This window comes from Gorilla gorilla, chromosome 7 (assembly GCF_029281585.2).
Source record: "Gorilla gorilla gorilla isolate KB3781 chromosome 7, NHGRI_mGorGor1-v2.1_pri, whole genome shotgun sequence".
In the NCBI taxonomy this organism is placed as follows: Eukaryota; Metazoa; Chordata; class Mammalia; order Primates; family Hominidae; genus Gorilla; species Gorilla gorilla.
In genome coordinates this window covers 115,234,146-115,251,265 of record NC_073231.2, presented here as the reverse complement: position 1 = coordinate 115,251,265, position 17,120 = coordinate 115,234,146, and the positions used below count along the sequence as shown (strand labels likewise).

Sequence of the window (17,120 nt, the reverse complement as noted above, 5' to 3'; positions counted from 1 at the left end):
GATGGTTTCCAGCTTCATCCATGTCCCTGCAAAGGATATGAACTCATCCTTTTTTATGGCTGCATAGTATTCCATGGTGTATATGTACCACATTTTCTTTTTCTTTAGAACACCAATAATACAGGTGCAGTATTGACTCTTACAGCTTAACAATGCATAAAAGATCTAAACTAAAAACAACAGAAAGGATTTGGTAAATGAATTTACTTATGTAATTTCAATTGATTTAAGTTAAGAAAAATCTCCTAGAATTATGAAAGACAACTTTTAGGGAAATAAATAACTATGGCCTTCACTATTTCAAGATGTTAAAAAAATTTGAATGATCTTTAAATTCTACATTAATGGAGAGAGGTTCAATGGGACTGGAAGTCAGGAGATGGCCAGGTCCTCTTCCTGCATGGCATTGTCAAAACATGGGCAGACAGGACCATGGAACACAAGAGAAGCATTTCATACATTTTTGCGTCCCAGAGACACACCAATGCAAGAAAGATTTCATGTAACCTCCAAATGAAGGGGGAAAAGAGGATAAAATTAAACTGTTATAGGATAAAGACACTGTACAACAGTGAAATAGTCTGTGATCATAATCAAAGATAAGGCATTATATAGACCAGGTTGCCAATTTCATGACCCCATAGGGATCATGATAATTGTAATACTGGATCATGATAATTGTACACGATCAAGATAATTGTAATACTGCCCTTTGATTCCACTTTATCTTAGAGAATAACAATTAGACTTAATAGTTTTTAAAAGGACCTACCATCCACAGAAAGAAGAGAACAACCTACTGGTCCAACTGAGACTGTTACAGCTGAACTAGGAGAAAATCCAGAACCCACTATGGTTAGAATTGTGCCTTCTTCATAGGACCCTAAAAATGATCAATTTAAATAACAATATTAAAGTTAGAAAAATAAAACCTGTTGTTATGAAATCAGACATTTCTCAAATAAAAATAAGTCTATCTTCAAAAGATATAAACAATAAGCCTAACAGGAGAGCAGGGAGAAAAATCCACATTTATTTGTCAATGGCATTTTATTTCCATTATTTCCATTGAATTACTCTATATCTGTTCATATTTTGAATCTGTGTGTTGACAGAGACTAGTGGAAAGAACTATCTGATTGAAAATATGGCATAAGATAAAGAAACAAATTATTCTCATAACAAAGAAATTAAGTAGACATCTCTATATGGTAACTTAGTATATGATGGACTTGCCATTGCAAATTCATGAGGAAAGGATAAACCACGCAATTAGTGGTACGGACACTTCCCATTTGAAAAGAAAATAAGATTCTTCTGTTTATGGTGATACACATCTCAAAGTGCCTGGGACAGTTCTGGTTTACACCTGTGTTCCAGCGTCTTAAGGTTCTTCCATTCCCTCTTAAAAGTGTCCAGGTTTGATCAACAAATTATAGATGGATAGATAGATATATAGATAGATATTACATATCTAACTATAACAAATCATATATATATGATCACCCTACTTACGTAACACCATGCACAATATAGATTCTACATAGATTCAAATAGCTAAGAACAGAAAACAAAACTCAAAAATTTTATAAGTAAATATAATCAAACATCTTGATGACTTTGAGGTAGAAATGGATTTCTCAAATATGATACACGAAGTCATGGGGTTGACCATAATGGAATAAATAAATAACCTAGAATAAATCAATGACTTAAATGTTTTTGTAAACAAGATACTAAATCAAAGCACAGCTAATATACTGAGAGAAGCCATGTGCAAAGGATTGGTAAACATAAAATATAGTAAATGGTTACAAGTAAATTTTAAAAAGACAATTCAATAAAAAAGGGAAAAAGGATGCTAACACTTTGCAGAAGAAATCATCTGAATGTCCAATTAACATATGAGAAGATGATCATGTACATTACTAATAAGGGAATAGAAAAATTTCTAAAAAGTGTTAACTTTCATCCATCGGAATAGTTAAAATTAGGAAGCCGATCATTTCCAATATTGGCAAGGATGTAGGGGATATGTTGCTATTATATTTGCTGGTAGTATAGCCACTTGGGAGAGCAATTTGGTCATCTAGTAAACCAAATACTCATACAACCAATTGTTATCCAGTAATACCACGTCTGGGTATATACTCTAAAGAAGCTCTAACACGTATGCAATAGGAGGTTTGTCCAAGAAAGTTCTATATAGTCTTATTGGTAAAAGTGAAAACTTGTAAACAATCTAAATGTCCACCAATAGAGCAACTAGTAAGTTGGTGTACTCATGAAATACTTTAAGGTGACTGATTAGGTGTACATAAAACCACATAAATATATCTCAAAATGAATTCTGAATGACAAAAGTAATATGCAAAATAACATTTACATTGTAATATTTCATTTGTAAGCTTACAAAGCTGGCAAAATTACCGTGTGTGTGTGTGTGTGTGTGTGTGTGTGTGTGTGTGTGTGTGTGTTATATACAAAACGTATTTAAAATGTCATGGAAGAATACACACACAATAATTAATTACTGTGATTGCCCCTCGAGAGTTATGTAGGGGTCTAGGTCTAGGGATGGTACTTAAAGAGAAATTTAGCTGTTCCTATAATATTTCTTTCTTAAATTGATGATTGGAAGTAAATATGACACAATGCTAACAGCTGTTAATTTTCAGTGAAAAATATATGTATTTTTGTAGTTTTCTTTATGCTTAAATTTTCACAATTTTAAAAATGATCCAAATGTGGCAAAAGGCAATTCAGATTGTTATACTGGGTAACAAATAGTTTTTCAGGAAGTGCATGTAAAGGTGGGAATTCAACCATCCTGGCCAACATGGTAAAACTCTGTCTTTACTAAAAATACAAAAATTATCTGAGTGTGGTAGTATGCACCTGTAGTCTCAGTTACTTGGGAGGCTGAGGTGGGAGAATTGCTTGAACCCGGGAGGCGGAGGTTGCAGTGAGCTGAGATCGCACTACTGCACTCCAGCCTGGTGACAGCAAGACTCAGTCTCAAAAAAAAAAAAGTGGGAATTCATTACAAAATGCAAGAGTGGATATAAACATAAGGATACCAAAGGACTGTAACCAAATTAAAGTTCATCAAATCCTTATTCTTGAGAGTTTTAACCCCATGTAACATGAATTATCCCAAAGTTAGTATCATCACTATTTTAAAAAGTCTGAAGAACACAAGACAAAATGCACTTTCAACAGAAAAATGCACTACTTTTAAAATTTTAATAATTTTTTGGGAGGTACCAATATAAAATTAGTTGGCAAATTTTCCTACTATCCACCAAGACTAAATATGTAACTATAGCATATGAGTTTATTTTTCTCATTGAAAAAAGCCATCCCTTACTATCCTTATTCTTGCTGTTTTATTTCAGTCCTTAGTTGCTCAGACACAAAGCATAATCACATTTTTGAAGCAATAATACCATTTATGAAGAAATGGCATAATGTGTTCCTTAGATTGAGTTCCTGGCAATAATTTTTATATCTCTTATTCTCAAATCTAGGACACGATTATATTCTTTTATGAAACAGCAGATGTCTTGTTACTAGCCTTTTAATACTAACTCTCCTAGAGAAAGTGGTCTCATAGAATAAAAGACTCCACTTAATACCCTAGCTGGTACAGTTGAACAAAAGTTCCTCAGTGTCCAAGTGAAATTTTAGAGACTGAGTCTAACTGGTGAAACTAGAGAAGTTTAAGATTAGTAAATCCTCTACCTCAAAGGTAAGATTTCAGCTTCAAAAGAAATATTTTTTTTTCAAAAATAAATAATTAGTGCCCTTTCCATAGCTTTTTTCTCTGATGGGGTTTTTAATTTTCACAATGTAGAACTGTTTGCTTGCTTTAGCTAGTGACACTAGTAGAAACATAGTTTTAAAAGTCATTATCAGAGTTTACATTTTGCTGGTTATCTTTCACACCCTAGTATAGGTTAAAAATCAGGAAGTTACCTTGAGAAGGGCTTGTCGCCAAGACTAGGGGAGTAATGTTGGAATCCCATGTAAATCCACAGTCACCTGAACATTTAGCTGGAATTCCATTGACGTAGACTTCAACCTTCAAGTAAAGAAACAAGAAGCTACAGAACATGGGCAAAGAGGCAGCAGTAGAATATGAATAGGTTTTAACAAAAGTGATGGAATTTTGTTGGTTTGCTAATTTACTGAAATTAGTCTATATTTTTTGTACTTTGATATTTCATTCATTTTTGCCCTTGGGAAAGTCACCTAATCTCTTTTCACTTTAATTTCTTCATCTTTACAGGGCTGCTGTAAAGATTGAAGGAAAGATTCCTCTGTTTTCAAATTCTGGCATAGTAGAGCTAAAAAAATCTACTATTTTATCATAAGGAAGATAATTTTCCCAAAAATCATAAAATAATATTATCAAGTTGATCAATATTAAGACAAATGTTCCCATGAAATACAGAAGTCAAACCTCCTGTTTCACCAGGTCTTTAACATATTACAAACTAGTTATACTATTAAAATTACATTAAGCATCATGAGAAAAGTTTCAAAAATACCTGTGGCTGTTGACTGGGCGTACGAAGTAGGTCTCCAAGTACATGTTGTCTGAATAAGCCACCTTCCTTTATCCTTGTAACTGTCATATTAGCCTTTTCTCCAATAATGTTGGAATCATTAATCTATTTTTACACACAATTATTTTACTAGAAAGGTTATAACAAATATGACGACACTAGTTTTTCATTTTAAATTTCAGCATAGGCAAAGGTGAATAAAAGTCAAAGGATGTAAAATAAAATTGAAAACCATTGTAGTCACTTTTTTTAAATAAAAGGAGCCTCTTCAAAAATGAACATAACCTATCCAAGAAAAAAAATTAAGACCATTGCATTATCATACATTGCATCAATTACAACTTGAATTAAAATAAAAATTAACTTGAATTTTTATAAGTAAAAAATAATCTAAAGAAAATGAATCTACTAAACTTGATTTTCTCAAAATGTCCTATGCTTTTTCTGAATGTGATAACTGATAAATTATTCTTAAATAATTGAAAAATTGAGTCATCTTTCTATCTGAGAGTCAACTTTTCCTTGTATCATTTTTTTACCTTTACCCTGGTTTTTCACCCAATTTTGGAATTATATGTTCTTCCAATGGTAAAAATAAAGCCAAGTCAAATCAGTATATACAATTTGTTCTTTACAAAATTCCTCTGCAAATATGGCAACCTTCTGATGTATTCAGGGACTAGCAAAGAGATAGGAGTCTCCATGCTGGGCCATGTGTGAGCCAAATGATATGGAACAGAAACAATGAATAAGCAGAAGAGACTGATTAGAAAAGATGGAAGAGAGTAGATGCACAGACACCAGCAGAGACACCAAAGGAGGTCAGTCACTAGACCTATCTTCATTGTGGAGTCCTCTAATTTCAGTTCCCAGCCATGTATTTTTTTAAAAATAACCCCCATATCCTTATGACTATTACTATTTTGCACAACCATACAGACTTGTTTTCTATGTTTACATAGTTGTTTTTGCCCCCACTTCCTTATCTTCTCCACTTCTTCTCCTTCCCCAAATGATTTCATAAGTAGAGTTCTGCATTTTTTTCCACTTTATGTCATGAATTTCTTTCCAGGTAAATATATGTGGGTCTACACATGGCTGCATAGTGTTCAATGTGAAAGTTATACCAACCCTTCTGCTATTGATGGGGATTTAGGTTTCTAGGTTTTACTTTTACAAATAATGCTGCAGTGACTACCTTTGTGCCTATATCATTTCACATTTATCTTATTATTTCAGTAGAATAGAGTTATATAAGTGATAGTGATGAATCATAAGGTCTCTGTGTTAAGATACTACTAAGTTATCTTCCCAAAAGGTTGTCCTAATTTTCATTCTCACCAACATTGCATAGAAGAAACTATTTCCTTGCACTCTCATCACCACCAGAAAGCATTTTTTTTTTTTTTTGAGACAGAGTTTTGCTCTTGTTGCCCAGGCTGGAGTGCAATGGCAATGGCACAATCTCGGCTCACTGCAATCTCCATCTCCCAGGTTCAAGCGATTCTCCTGCCTCAGCCTCCCAGGTAACTGGGATTACAGGCGTGCACTACCACGTCCAGCTAATTTTGTATTTTTAGTAGAAACAGGATTTCACCATGTTGGTCAGGCTCATCTCGAACTCCTGTGATCCACCTGCCTCAGCCTCCCAAAATGCTGGGATTACAGGCATGAGCCACTGTGCCTGGCTGAAAGCATCATCTTTTTAATGTTTGACAATCTGAGTCCCTAGACTCCTCTCCTTCACATACTCTGGGCCTGACTCCTTTCCCCCATTCTCTTCTTCCTTCTAACTAAAGAAAGGTAATTAGATGACAGCCTAAGGTGTTACTCCCTTATGAACTTGGAAAAATCATCTTTATAACCACAAAAGTATCCAAGGCCCCAAAATACAGCTCTCGTGGTAGAATGATAGTGAGGCTGATTCTCTTTGGGACCCCCTTAGCATACATCTGGATTTAGTTCGGTTTAGTTCTGAGACCGGTCCTGACTGTGCTCCACCTGCCCCTGTCAAGGGGATTCTAACACACACATTTCTGGACTTTTTCTAAGTGGGATATGGAGTAAAGTACCAACAGCTATTCTCCATGAAAGAGAACACTGGATCAGCTTAATTTAGAAAAAAACCTTCTCCTTAATTTCCTTTTAAAGAAATTTTAGTTTATGGTTTGCATTTTTATAATAAACATAGCCTCCAGTTCTTTTTGGAATAAGGCAGGGTCCAAATAAGCAAACAGCACATAGAAGAAAAGAGAAGCCAAGCCAAATGAGGGAACCTGTAGAAGATTCTGCTTTCCACAGGTGCTTCTCCATTTGATGTTCCACGCGTAGCCAGCACAGGTTCCCTCTCGTGTAACTGAGATTCTTCCCATTCCCTCCAGACTCTGGAGTGCAAACTGCAGATCTGCAGCTGACACAGCAGCGGGGAGGCCTGCACTCACAGAGGGGTGGCAAACAGCAGGAGTCACAATTCACAAACCGGCCGGATGTGGTGGCTCACGCCTGTAATCTCAGCACTTTGGGAGGCCAAAGCGGGCGGGTCACCTGAGGTCAGGCATTTGAGATCAGCCTGGCCAACATGGTAAAACCCCATCTCTACTAAAAATACAAAAATTAGCTGGGCATGGTGGTGCGTGCCTGTAATCCCAGCTACTCGGGAGGCTGAGGCAGGAGAACCACTTGAACCCGGGAGGCGGAGGTTGTAGTGTCCAAGATCGTGCCACTGCACTCCAGCCTTGGTGACAGTGAGACTCCGTCTCAAAAAAAAATAATAATAAAATAAAATATATTCACAAACCAATTTCATCTTTAAAGCACATGAAATGTGTACTATGTATTATCACTTGCAAACTCTATGTCCCCCTCCCATGTAGTAAAAATAAAATTTGCATTCTACTTATGCCAAGAATTTATATATTTCCTGGAAATAAAATATATGCAATTTTATCAATTTCAAAATAATAATAAATAATTATTTTTAAAAATTATATAAGTAATGTACCTCAAACTGAGGCCTTGGACCAAATATTTTTAATATCAATTCACAAATATCAAATATCAGTCTATGTTTTCATATCAATTCATTTCGATATTAAAAATAAAATCCTTTTAGTGTCAGAGTATATTGAGTGTTAAAATGATCTTTTAATATAGAAATACTTTTATTTTTAAAATCGATTTTGATTAAATTAATAACTTAATGTTAATTTGTATGTCTTTGAAAATACCGATAACCTATAAGTCATGAATATAAAAGAGAAACAAACATTTGAGAATGTCACCAGTGTAGTGGATAAAGCAGTGACAAAAACATAAAAATGTCACTTGCCCTGAATAGTTTAGCTTCATGTTACTGACATACTCTCAATTATGTAAGTTATAAGAGAAATACTACTAAAAAGGAGTACACCAAAATGTTTATTATAGTTGTCTAGATTAGTCCTGTACAACTGATAAATAATGTGAACCAGATACATAACTGTATATTTTCTGGTAGCTATATTTTAGAAAGAAAACAAAACCAGGTAAAATATTTTAATAGTAATAAATTGCATATAATCCCTTATATTCAAATGTTATATTTTGACATGTGGCACTAGTCACATTTTAAGTGCTCAGTAGCCACATATGACTCATGGCTACCATACTGAATAGGACAGACTTAGATAATTCAATTATAGATGACTTTTAAAATCATATTCCAATTCTCATTTTTTCTATTTTAATATTATTGTTATTGTTTATGGCTACCACAGTAGGTAATGAATGCTTATTTTTTAAAATGCATGTATTATAGAAAGTTTTGACTTATGAAAGTCATAATTTCAACTGCCTTTAAAAAATGGCTATAAAAAATTGTTATAAATTTTTGCAGACTTTTTAAAATATTATTTTTAAGGGAAAACAATCAAAATAAATAATGTTAGCTTTGGATTGGTGAAGTATTTCCTAATCTATTAAAAAGAAGGATTTGAAACACCTTTATGATTGGCTATTAATTGACCCTAATATGGTATATATTAATATATATGCATGTGTGACTTTAATATATCACATATATACTTTTATATCAAATAAATAATATATTTGTATGTATCAATAAGTAGTAATTCTCAAGTTAAACAACATTTAACACTTTATAATGTTATACATATGTGTGTGCGTATACACCAATATTTTAAAATTTTTTCATATACCTTTAAGAATATGTCCATAAGCTTGAATGTCAAAGCTGCCACTTAGAGGTGGAGATGCAGCTTGAATTCTTTGAATACGAATTTTTGACTCGCCTGGCCAATTATTTCCTCTGTAGACAAACTCGTTCTCTGTCTCATGTGTGATTATCTAATTTCCAAAATAAATATTGATAAAATGATTAAACTTAACAATGGCTTACATGATTTCTATTTCATCATGGTACAATCCTGTGACATGACATAAATGAGCCTCATGTATTCAGGATTCTTCAGAACATTAAGGAGTGTCACATAAATCAACACAGGCCATACCTATATCGCTGCAATAATGAGGCCAAAGTCAACTCATTCATCTGTGCAGCAATCAGCTGAAACTGCAGTAATACCTCATTAATTCAGAATGCACCCTCCATCACTCAAGGAACAAATATTTATTGAGCAGGCACTCTGTTCAAGGTACAGTGCTAATCACTGCAGAGAGGCAAAGGAGCATGAGATGTGGTCTTGGCTATTAAAAAACTAAAATGATTTTTTAAAAAATAGCAGATGGAGTCTTGAAAAGTTAACCAACAATTTAAGAAAATTTATGATTTATACAGTGGCTGACCCAGGCTAAAAAAATAAACTTGTTTAATGTTCAGTGCTAATCAATTGACAGAAGCAGCACATGCTGTAGAAATTCATAGATTGTAACCCTAATAGTGAAAATTACATTCTCCTGTTTCTGATACCTTATAGTTATCTGTTACTACTGTAAAATTTAAAATGATAAGCCTTCTAGACCACAGAATGAATAAACATTAGTGCTAAAAGACATAAGCAAGAATATTCCTAGCATCTATATTCATAATAGCCCCAACCTGGAAATAATGCAAAAGTTGTTCAATAGAATGGATAAATTATGGTATATTTATACTATGGAAAAATGTACAGCAATCGAAGAGAATGAAACTACAGTATATGCAATGTGAATCTCACAAAATTGAATGAAAGAAGCTAGATTCAAAGAAGTACACACTGTATGATTCTATTGATATGAAGTTTAAGAACAATCGAAAATAATTCAGGGTAGTAGATGTCAAAAGAGTGGTTATTGGGGTGAGGAGTGAGTTTAAGAAAGAAGAGCGGTTCAAGGAAGGTACTTGGGGAGCTAATGATTATCTTCATCTGGGTGTGATTACAGGAGTGTATCTACTTTGTAAAAATGTGTTGAATTCAGTAGGTTATAAGGTACAAGATAAAGACACAAAAATCAATTACATTTCTATATACAAATAACGAGCATGTGGAAATCGAATTTAAAAACACAAGACCATTTACAACTGCTCGAAGAAAATGAAACACGTTTATAAATCTCACAAAACATGTACTAGACCTGAACTGAAAATTGCAAAATGCTGATAAATGTAATAAATGAAGACCTAAATATGCTGGTAAAGCACAAAGAAGACAAATAAATGGAGAGACATACTGTGTTCATGGATTGGAAGACTCAATATCACAATGGTGTCAATTCTCTCCAAAACAGTCTATAGATTAAATGTCATTATTGTCAAAATACCAGCAAAGTTTTTTTGTAGACATAAATAAGCTTATTTTAAAATTTATATGGGAAGGCACAGGACCTAGAATAGCTAAAACAATTTTGCACAAGAAAAATAGTGAGAAGAATCACTCTACTCAATGTTAAGTCTAACTATTCAGATACGATAGTCAAGAACATGTGGTATTGGTGGAAGGACTGACACATACACCAATGGAAAGAATAGAAAACTCAGAAATATGCCCACACAAATATGATTTTTGACAAAGGTTCCAATGTAATTAAATGGAAGAAAGATAGTCTTTTCAATAAATGGTGCTGAAACAATTGGAGGCATAGGCAAACAAATGAACCTCAACGAAAAATCACATCTTACATGTAAAAATTAACACAAAATGGATCATGCCCTTAAATATAAAGTGTAAATCTATAGGATTTTTAGAAAAAAAAAATCCTCAGGACCTAGAGCTAAGTAAGTTCTTAGACTTGAAACCAAAAGCACCGTTCAAAAAAGAAAAAAAAAGTGATAAATTTGGCCTCATAAAATTTTTAAAACTTTGTTCTGTCAAAGACCTTATGAAGAAGATGAAAAGGTGAGGTACAGTCTAGGAGAAAATATTTGCAAACCACATATCTGACAAAAGAATTATACCTAGACATTTCACAGTAGAAGATATGTAGGTGGCAAATAAGTTCATAAAAAGATGTTCAACATCATTAGCCATTAGGGAATGTCAATTAAAATGAAAATGAACCATCGTTACACACCCTACCAGAACGCCTAAAATTAAAAATAGTGACATCACCAAACACTGGCAAGATTGTGCAGAAACTGGATCGTACACTGCTGGTGGGAATCTAAAATGGTACAACCACTTCAGAAAAAAAATGGTAGTTTCTTTAAAAACTATACATGTTCTTACCATACAACCCTATAATTGCACTGTTGGGAATTTAACCCAGAAAAAATGGAAACTTATGTCTCACAAAAGCCTATATAGATGAATGTTCATAGCGGTTTAATTCATAATAGCCAAAACCAAGAAACAACTCAAATGTCCTTCAACGGGTGAGTAAACAAACTGGTACATCCATAACAGTAAATATACTCAGCAATTAAAATGAATAAATCGATCAACACAATTTGAATGGATCTCAAGGGAATTATGCTGAGTTAAAAAAATGCCAGTATCCAAAAGCTATGTATTTGTGTGATTATATGACATCTGATTCCATTTTTGTAGCATTCTTGAAACGACAAAATTATTGAGAGAATGGATTTGTGGTTGCCATATATAAGTGAGTGCAGGAGGAATGGAACGAGGGAGATGGCTGTGACAGCATGGCTACAAAAAGGTAGCACAAGAGATGCTCATAATAGAACTGTTCTGGTGGTGGTCAGATGAATCTACACCTATGATAAAATTGTATAAGAACTACACAAACACGCACACAAACACACAACACTGGAAAAATCTGAATAAGGTCAGTGGATTTTATCATGTCAATTTCCTGGTTATGATATTATGCTATATTATACAAAAAAAAATTATCATTGGGGGAAAATGGGTAAAGGACATAAAAATAGTTCTGTGCTATTTCTTACAACTGCATGTGAATCTACAATTATGTCAAAGTTAAAGTTCTTAAAACAATTTATTGATCTATACATTTAACATATGTGCATATTATTACATGTACCTATCACTTGAATTTTTTTAAAAGGTCACAAAAATCTAAGTCCTGTATTCTTCAATGTAAACTTTGATAAATAATTAAAGATAGAGGTTACAGTTACCAATTAGTTTATTGAGGAATCTTGAAAAATGGGAGAATTTTGACAGAGATGCTTCGAGAATACAGAGCCTTGAATTAGTTATTATATTTTCTTTTTTTTGAGACAGAGTCTCTCTCTGTCGCCCAGGCTGAAGTGCAGTGGCGCGATCTCCGCTCACTGCAAGCTCCGCCTCCCGGGTTCACGCCATTCTCCTGTCTCAGCCTGGGAAGTAGCTGGGACTACAGGCCCCCGCTACCACGCCCGGCTAATTTTTTTGTATTTTTTAGTGGAGATGGGGTTTCACCATGTTAGCCTGGATGGTCTCGATCTTCTGACCTCATGATCCGCCCGCCTCGGCCTCCCAAAGTGCTGGTATTACAGGCGTGAGCCACCGCGCCCGGCCAGTTATTATATTTTCTAATAGAGCTAAGAGTAAAGCACTGAAAAGCATTTGTAAGATGCTAATCTTGAAGATATTAAGACTAAAACATTGGGCCAGGATGGGATAAAGGCAATTTTTTTGGAGTTTTTATAATTTTTCAGTAATTTTAATCATAAAATTGTTTACTTTGCAAAAATTTTCTGTGAGGCTCTAATCCAATTACAATGGTTAATGATTATTTAATCTTTAATCTTGAGCTTATTATACTTGTTTTTGGTTTGTGGTAGGAAATTATATTAACTCATTGAATATTTTTATAGAAATTTAATTTTAAATTTTTCATTATATTTGTAATATTTAATATTAATCTTATTACAAATGTACAAAAAATTGTTCAGGTCCTTCTAGAATTATGAAAAACCACTTCTTTCTTCCCTTGTATAAATTTTCATACAAGCAAAAATAAATGGTGTTTATAACAAAACAATTAAAAAGCATAATGCAGAATCTCAATTTTTCTCTCAATAATATCTGTTTAAGGATGTTTATTGGAAGAGACCATAATTTTTTCTTTAACGTCCACAGAGAAAACTCTACTTAAATATGACTTTGTTTTTTAAGGATATTTCTCCCTGTTTTCCTTCCCATAGACGTATTTCTGTAAGAATTTTTTTAATACTTAAAGTCAATTTTCATACTCCAAATCTTCATATAACCTTAGAATAGTTAGTTGTCTTTTCCTGTTAAAATATTCCATCTGTATGTTGGTTATTTAAAAAAATTAAAAATAAAATTCACTACATAAAAATTAATGCAAAATTCTAGGCTTACCTGCCCAAAGCTCACAGCCATCATGGGTATATTGTAACTGCAATTGTATGAAGTCATGGTAACAGAATATTGGTTTGTCATAGTTGGCCCATTTGTTTTGGTCTGATTCACCTGAAAGTGCTCTAAGAATATTCCTTTATTTGCTAATGCAGGAAGTCTTCTCTTGGGCATTTCTAAAGAATATAAATAAAAATATTAGGTTGGTGTAAAAGTAACTGTGGTTTTTGCCATGTAAAATTAACCTAATAGAGAGGAGATAAAATTGCATTGCTTCTGTTGCTAAAAATAAAATCATCAAATAATATCAACATTGTCATGAAGTATTTAAAATCAAGTATTAGAAAGAAGACCTGAAGGCAGGTAGTTTATGAAGCTTGCTAAACTTTCACTTTTATATTATGAAGCTCTATGTCTTTTGACATATGAACCCTATCAAGTAAAAACCAAATATTTAAAGGCCACCAATTCCTGGGTTTCCTGCAGCCTTCTGTGGTTAGTTAGCTTTGTTCTGTTCTACATCCCCCAAATGTGGTGCTCACTAGGATGTGTGCTTCATGAGGGCAGGACAAAGATTGCCATCTTCATTGCTCTTTTCTTATACTTGACACAATGCCTGACACATAGTAGGTGCTAAGTGAATATCATTTAATGAACGACAACATTTATCCCAGCACAATCCATCTGTCTTATACATGTTCTACCAATCATAATGTAGGTCTGGTGACAGCAGATTCAAAAGGAGTGACAATGAAGTAGTAGCATTTACATTAAAAAAAAGAATCAGTTAACTCACCACCTTGCACTTGAAAGCAGTTCCAAAGAAAAGGATTCTAATGTTCCTCTCAAAAATGGGAAAAGTCACTTTTAAGGTGACTGTTTGGAGTTAGGTTAATTTTTTAAAAGATCGTAGAGTTTAATTTTTATTATTATTACATCTAATAAATGTCATGTCTATTAACATGACTAGAAACACAATGCAAACACTACTGAAATGAAGGTTTCATTTGTAGTATTATTAATTATCACTCTTAAGTCTATGGAAAGTTTCAAGTCAATCTTAGTAGACAGATGTCAATGTCAATAGTTGCATTTTGGGAATAGATCTCTCTCATGGTAGTTGGTTTCTCAAAAATAAAACAAAGCAAAAAGAAAATGTTTGACATAGTGTATTTATCCATAAACAAAATCCTGGACTATAAGGCAAATTCTTGCTATTGTGAGAAAGTTTTCATTAAGGATTCATTTATCCTTGGAATAATCACCTTGCACTATTCATTACAAAATAAAATCATAATATTATTCAGATAAAAGAGTGACTCATTAATATTTAGATATTAATGTTTCTATCCATACTGCAGAATATAAAAATAATTTCCATGGTAAGATTTTACTATATTTAGATTAAAGCAGAGATAAAATGATACAACGTACCATCCAATGTTGAGATTGTAGATGTGTGTCCAATGTACACTACATCCACATAGAAGGACTGTGATTCTGATGCTTTATGTAAACTAATCCTCTGAAGAGAAATATTTGTCCCAGTGTATTTCGTTCTTACGAGATCCAGAAGGTCTATGCAAGTGTAAGTCCAGCTGAAATATGGTTGATTAATTTGTTGTATAGATCAGTGGTAATGTTTAAGCAAATACACTTTAAAAGCATTAAAATTTTATAGAGTAAAATATTTTTTCCCACAAGAAGACCATCAGGGGAGCTTTATTAGCACAGAAAAGCAGCCATAACAAGGCACAGCAGGCAGAAACTTACATTGGCAGTAAAAGATTTAGCATTGTATACAAATATAGGCTTTCTTTTATTTGTAGCCTTGGCAGTAGCCATAGGAATGTAAAATAACATTGTGTAACAACTAGTAAGGAAACTAAGAAGCACAGGCATTGGTGTAGAGCACATTAACAAAACAAGACACAAGAATGGAGTCAACAATTTTCGTGAACAATACCAGGCATAGAACAGTAAGTTCAGTCCGCTGCTAAGAAGCAAAACTGGAACTTTATAACTCTTCCAGGAAAGTTCCCTGGAGTAGCATTGTCCATTGTTCTAAGTGCTAGAAGGGTGTTATTTGTAGATATAAATGGTTGCACAGTACCTTTTAAATGTATAACTCAGATTCAGATTTTCCATTAAATCATAACTGCATTGGAATCCCATAAATTACAGTTAAGCATTAAAGCTATAAGTTTGTAACACATATATAAGTATTTCCATTCAAATAATTAAATATAGTTTAACAATAATCTTTCATCAGCTACCACTGTAGTTATTAACTGACTAGTTTGTTTGGGTACCTTATAGTCCCATTTTCTTCAGGGTTCATAAACTCATCATGGGATCCACCTCTAGCTCATCAAAGATTAGACTACACATATCAGTTTTAGAAAATTGTATGCAAACAACATTAAGTTAAAGTGCTCTTTAAATTAAAAAAAAGTACTTAGGGCCTCAGCATAGAATTGTACAACTGATTATACAATTCTAAAAATTTAAAAACCACAACTTAGAAAATTTGTCATACTGAACAGGACCTTTTATAAGGGAAAAGGAGACTGCAAATGATATCAAAACTGAACTGTACACTGTGCCTTTGTGATTAAATAATTCCATTTTTTGAAGAGAAAGGCAGCCTGTTTTTAGATTTTAAAACTTGATTTACAGCTACAAACCACTTTTTGGAAGGTTGTAGAACAATTTTGGGGGATGGGAAATGGCACTTTTAACACTAACAGTGTACTGAAAATAACAAATACTAATACATCTACTTGATCCAGGTGGACTGTCTGACCTATATTAAAGCAGATCTAGAAATATTTGTTAGAGACCTGGTGCGGTGGCTCACGCCTGTAATCCCAGCGCTTTGGGAGGCCAAAGTGGGTGGATCACGAGGTCAGGAGCTCGAGACCAGCCTGACCAACATGGTGAAACCCCATCTCTAACTAAAAATACAAAAAATTAGCTGGGCGGGGTGGCACGCGCCTGTAATCCCAGCTACTCAGGAGGCCGAGGCAGAGGCAGGAGAATTGCTTGAACCTGGGAGGTGGAGGTTGCAGTGAGCTGAGATCACACCACTGCACTCCAACCTTGGCAACAGAGTGAGACTCCATCTCAAAAGAAAAAAAGAAATACCTGTTAGAAGCAGATAAATTTATTTTGTCTTGACTGGTAATATCAAGGGAACGCTGTTATTTTTAACAATCATGATATTCTTGTTAAAAGGTCTTGTAACATTTAGGGTAAAGAAAATCCATGAACTCCATCAAATGTAATACATCTTGAAATTAGTGCACAGTAGATAAATTTTTTAATTTTTAAAAAATATTTAGTTTTTTTTGTGGATACATATTAGGTGTATATATTTGTGGGGTACATGAGATGTTTTGATACAGCCATGCAATGCATAATAATCATTTCATGTAAAATGGGGTATCCATCCCCGCAAGCCTTTATCCTTTGTTATAAACAATCAAATTATATTTTAATTGTTTTTAAATGTACTATTAAATTATTATTGACTTTAGCCACCCTGTTGTGCTATCAAATACTAGGTCTTATTCATTCTTTCTAGCTATTTTTTGTACCCATTAACCATCCCCACCTCCCTTCAGCCATCCCAAATTATAGGCTAAAAAGAGAACTATTTAATGATATGGTAAGTGATGACTTGATTGATACAGAAGAACAAGGATCAATAAAATGTTCCAAAATCCTGTGGCAGTGGAGGAGTGCATAGCATAAGGGCGATAGGCATCAAAAGTAAAATTGTTATTTCACTGTTTAATTCAATCATTCCTTCCTGTTGAAA

General features: G+C 33.7%; 1 protein-coding gene across 1 annotated transcript in view; it reads right to left on the bottom strand.

Annotated features, from left to right (window-relative positions):
* Window positions 1-17,120, bottom strand: part of PKHD1L1 (PKHD1 like 1) — a 171,545-nt gene that overhangs the window by 99,476 nt on the left and 54,949 nt on the right. Inside the window, exons 22-28 of the mRNA XM_063709440.1 lie at window positions 14,732-14,895; window positions 13,301-13,473; window positions 8,768-8,915; window positions 6,848-7,002; window positions 4,554-4,676; window positions 3,979-4,084; window positions 773-883 (exon numbers count right to left, since the gene is read on the bottom strand). Of these exons, the coding sequence (XP_063565510.1) occupies window positions 773-883; window positions 3,979-4,084; window positions 4,554-4,676; window positions 6,848-7,002; window positions 8,768-8,915; window positions 13,301-13,473; window positions 14,732-14,895 (980 nt within the window). The remainder of the gene's footprint in view (window positions 1-772; window positions 884-3,978; window positions 4,085-4,553; window positions 4,677-6,847; window positions 7,003-8,767; window positions 8,916-13,300; window positions 13,474-14,731; window positions 14,896-17,120) is intronic.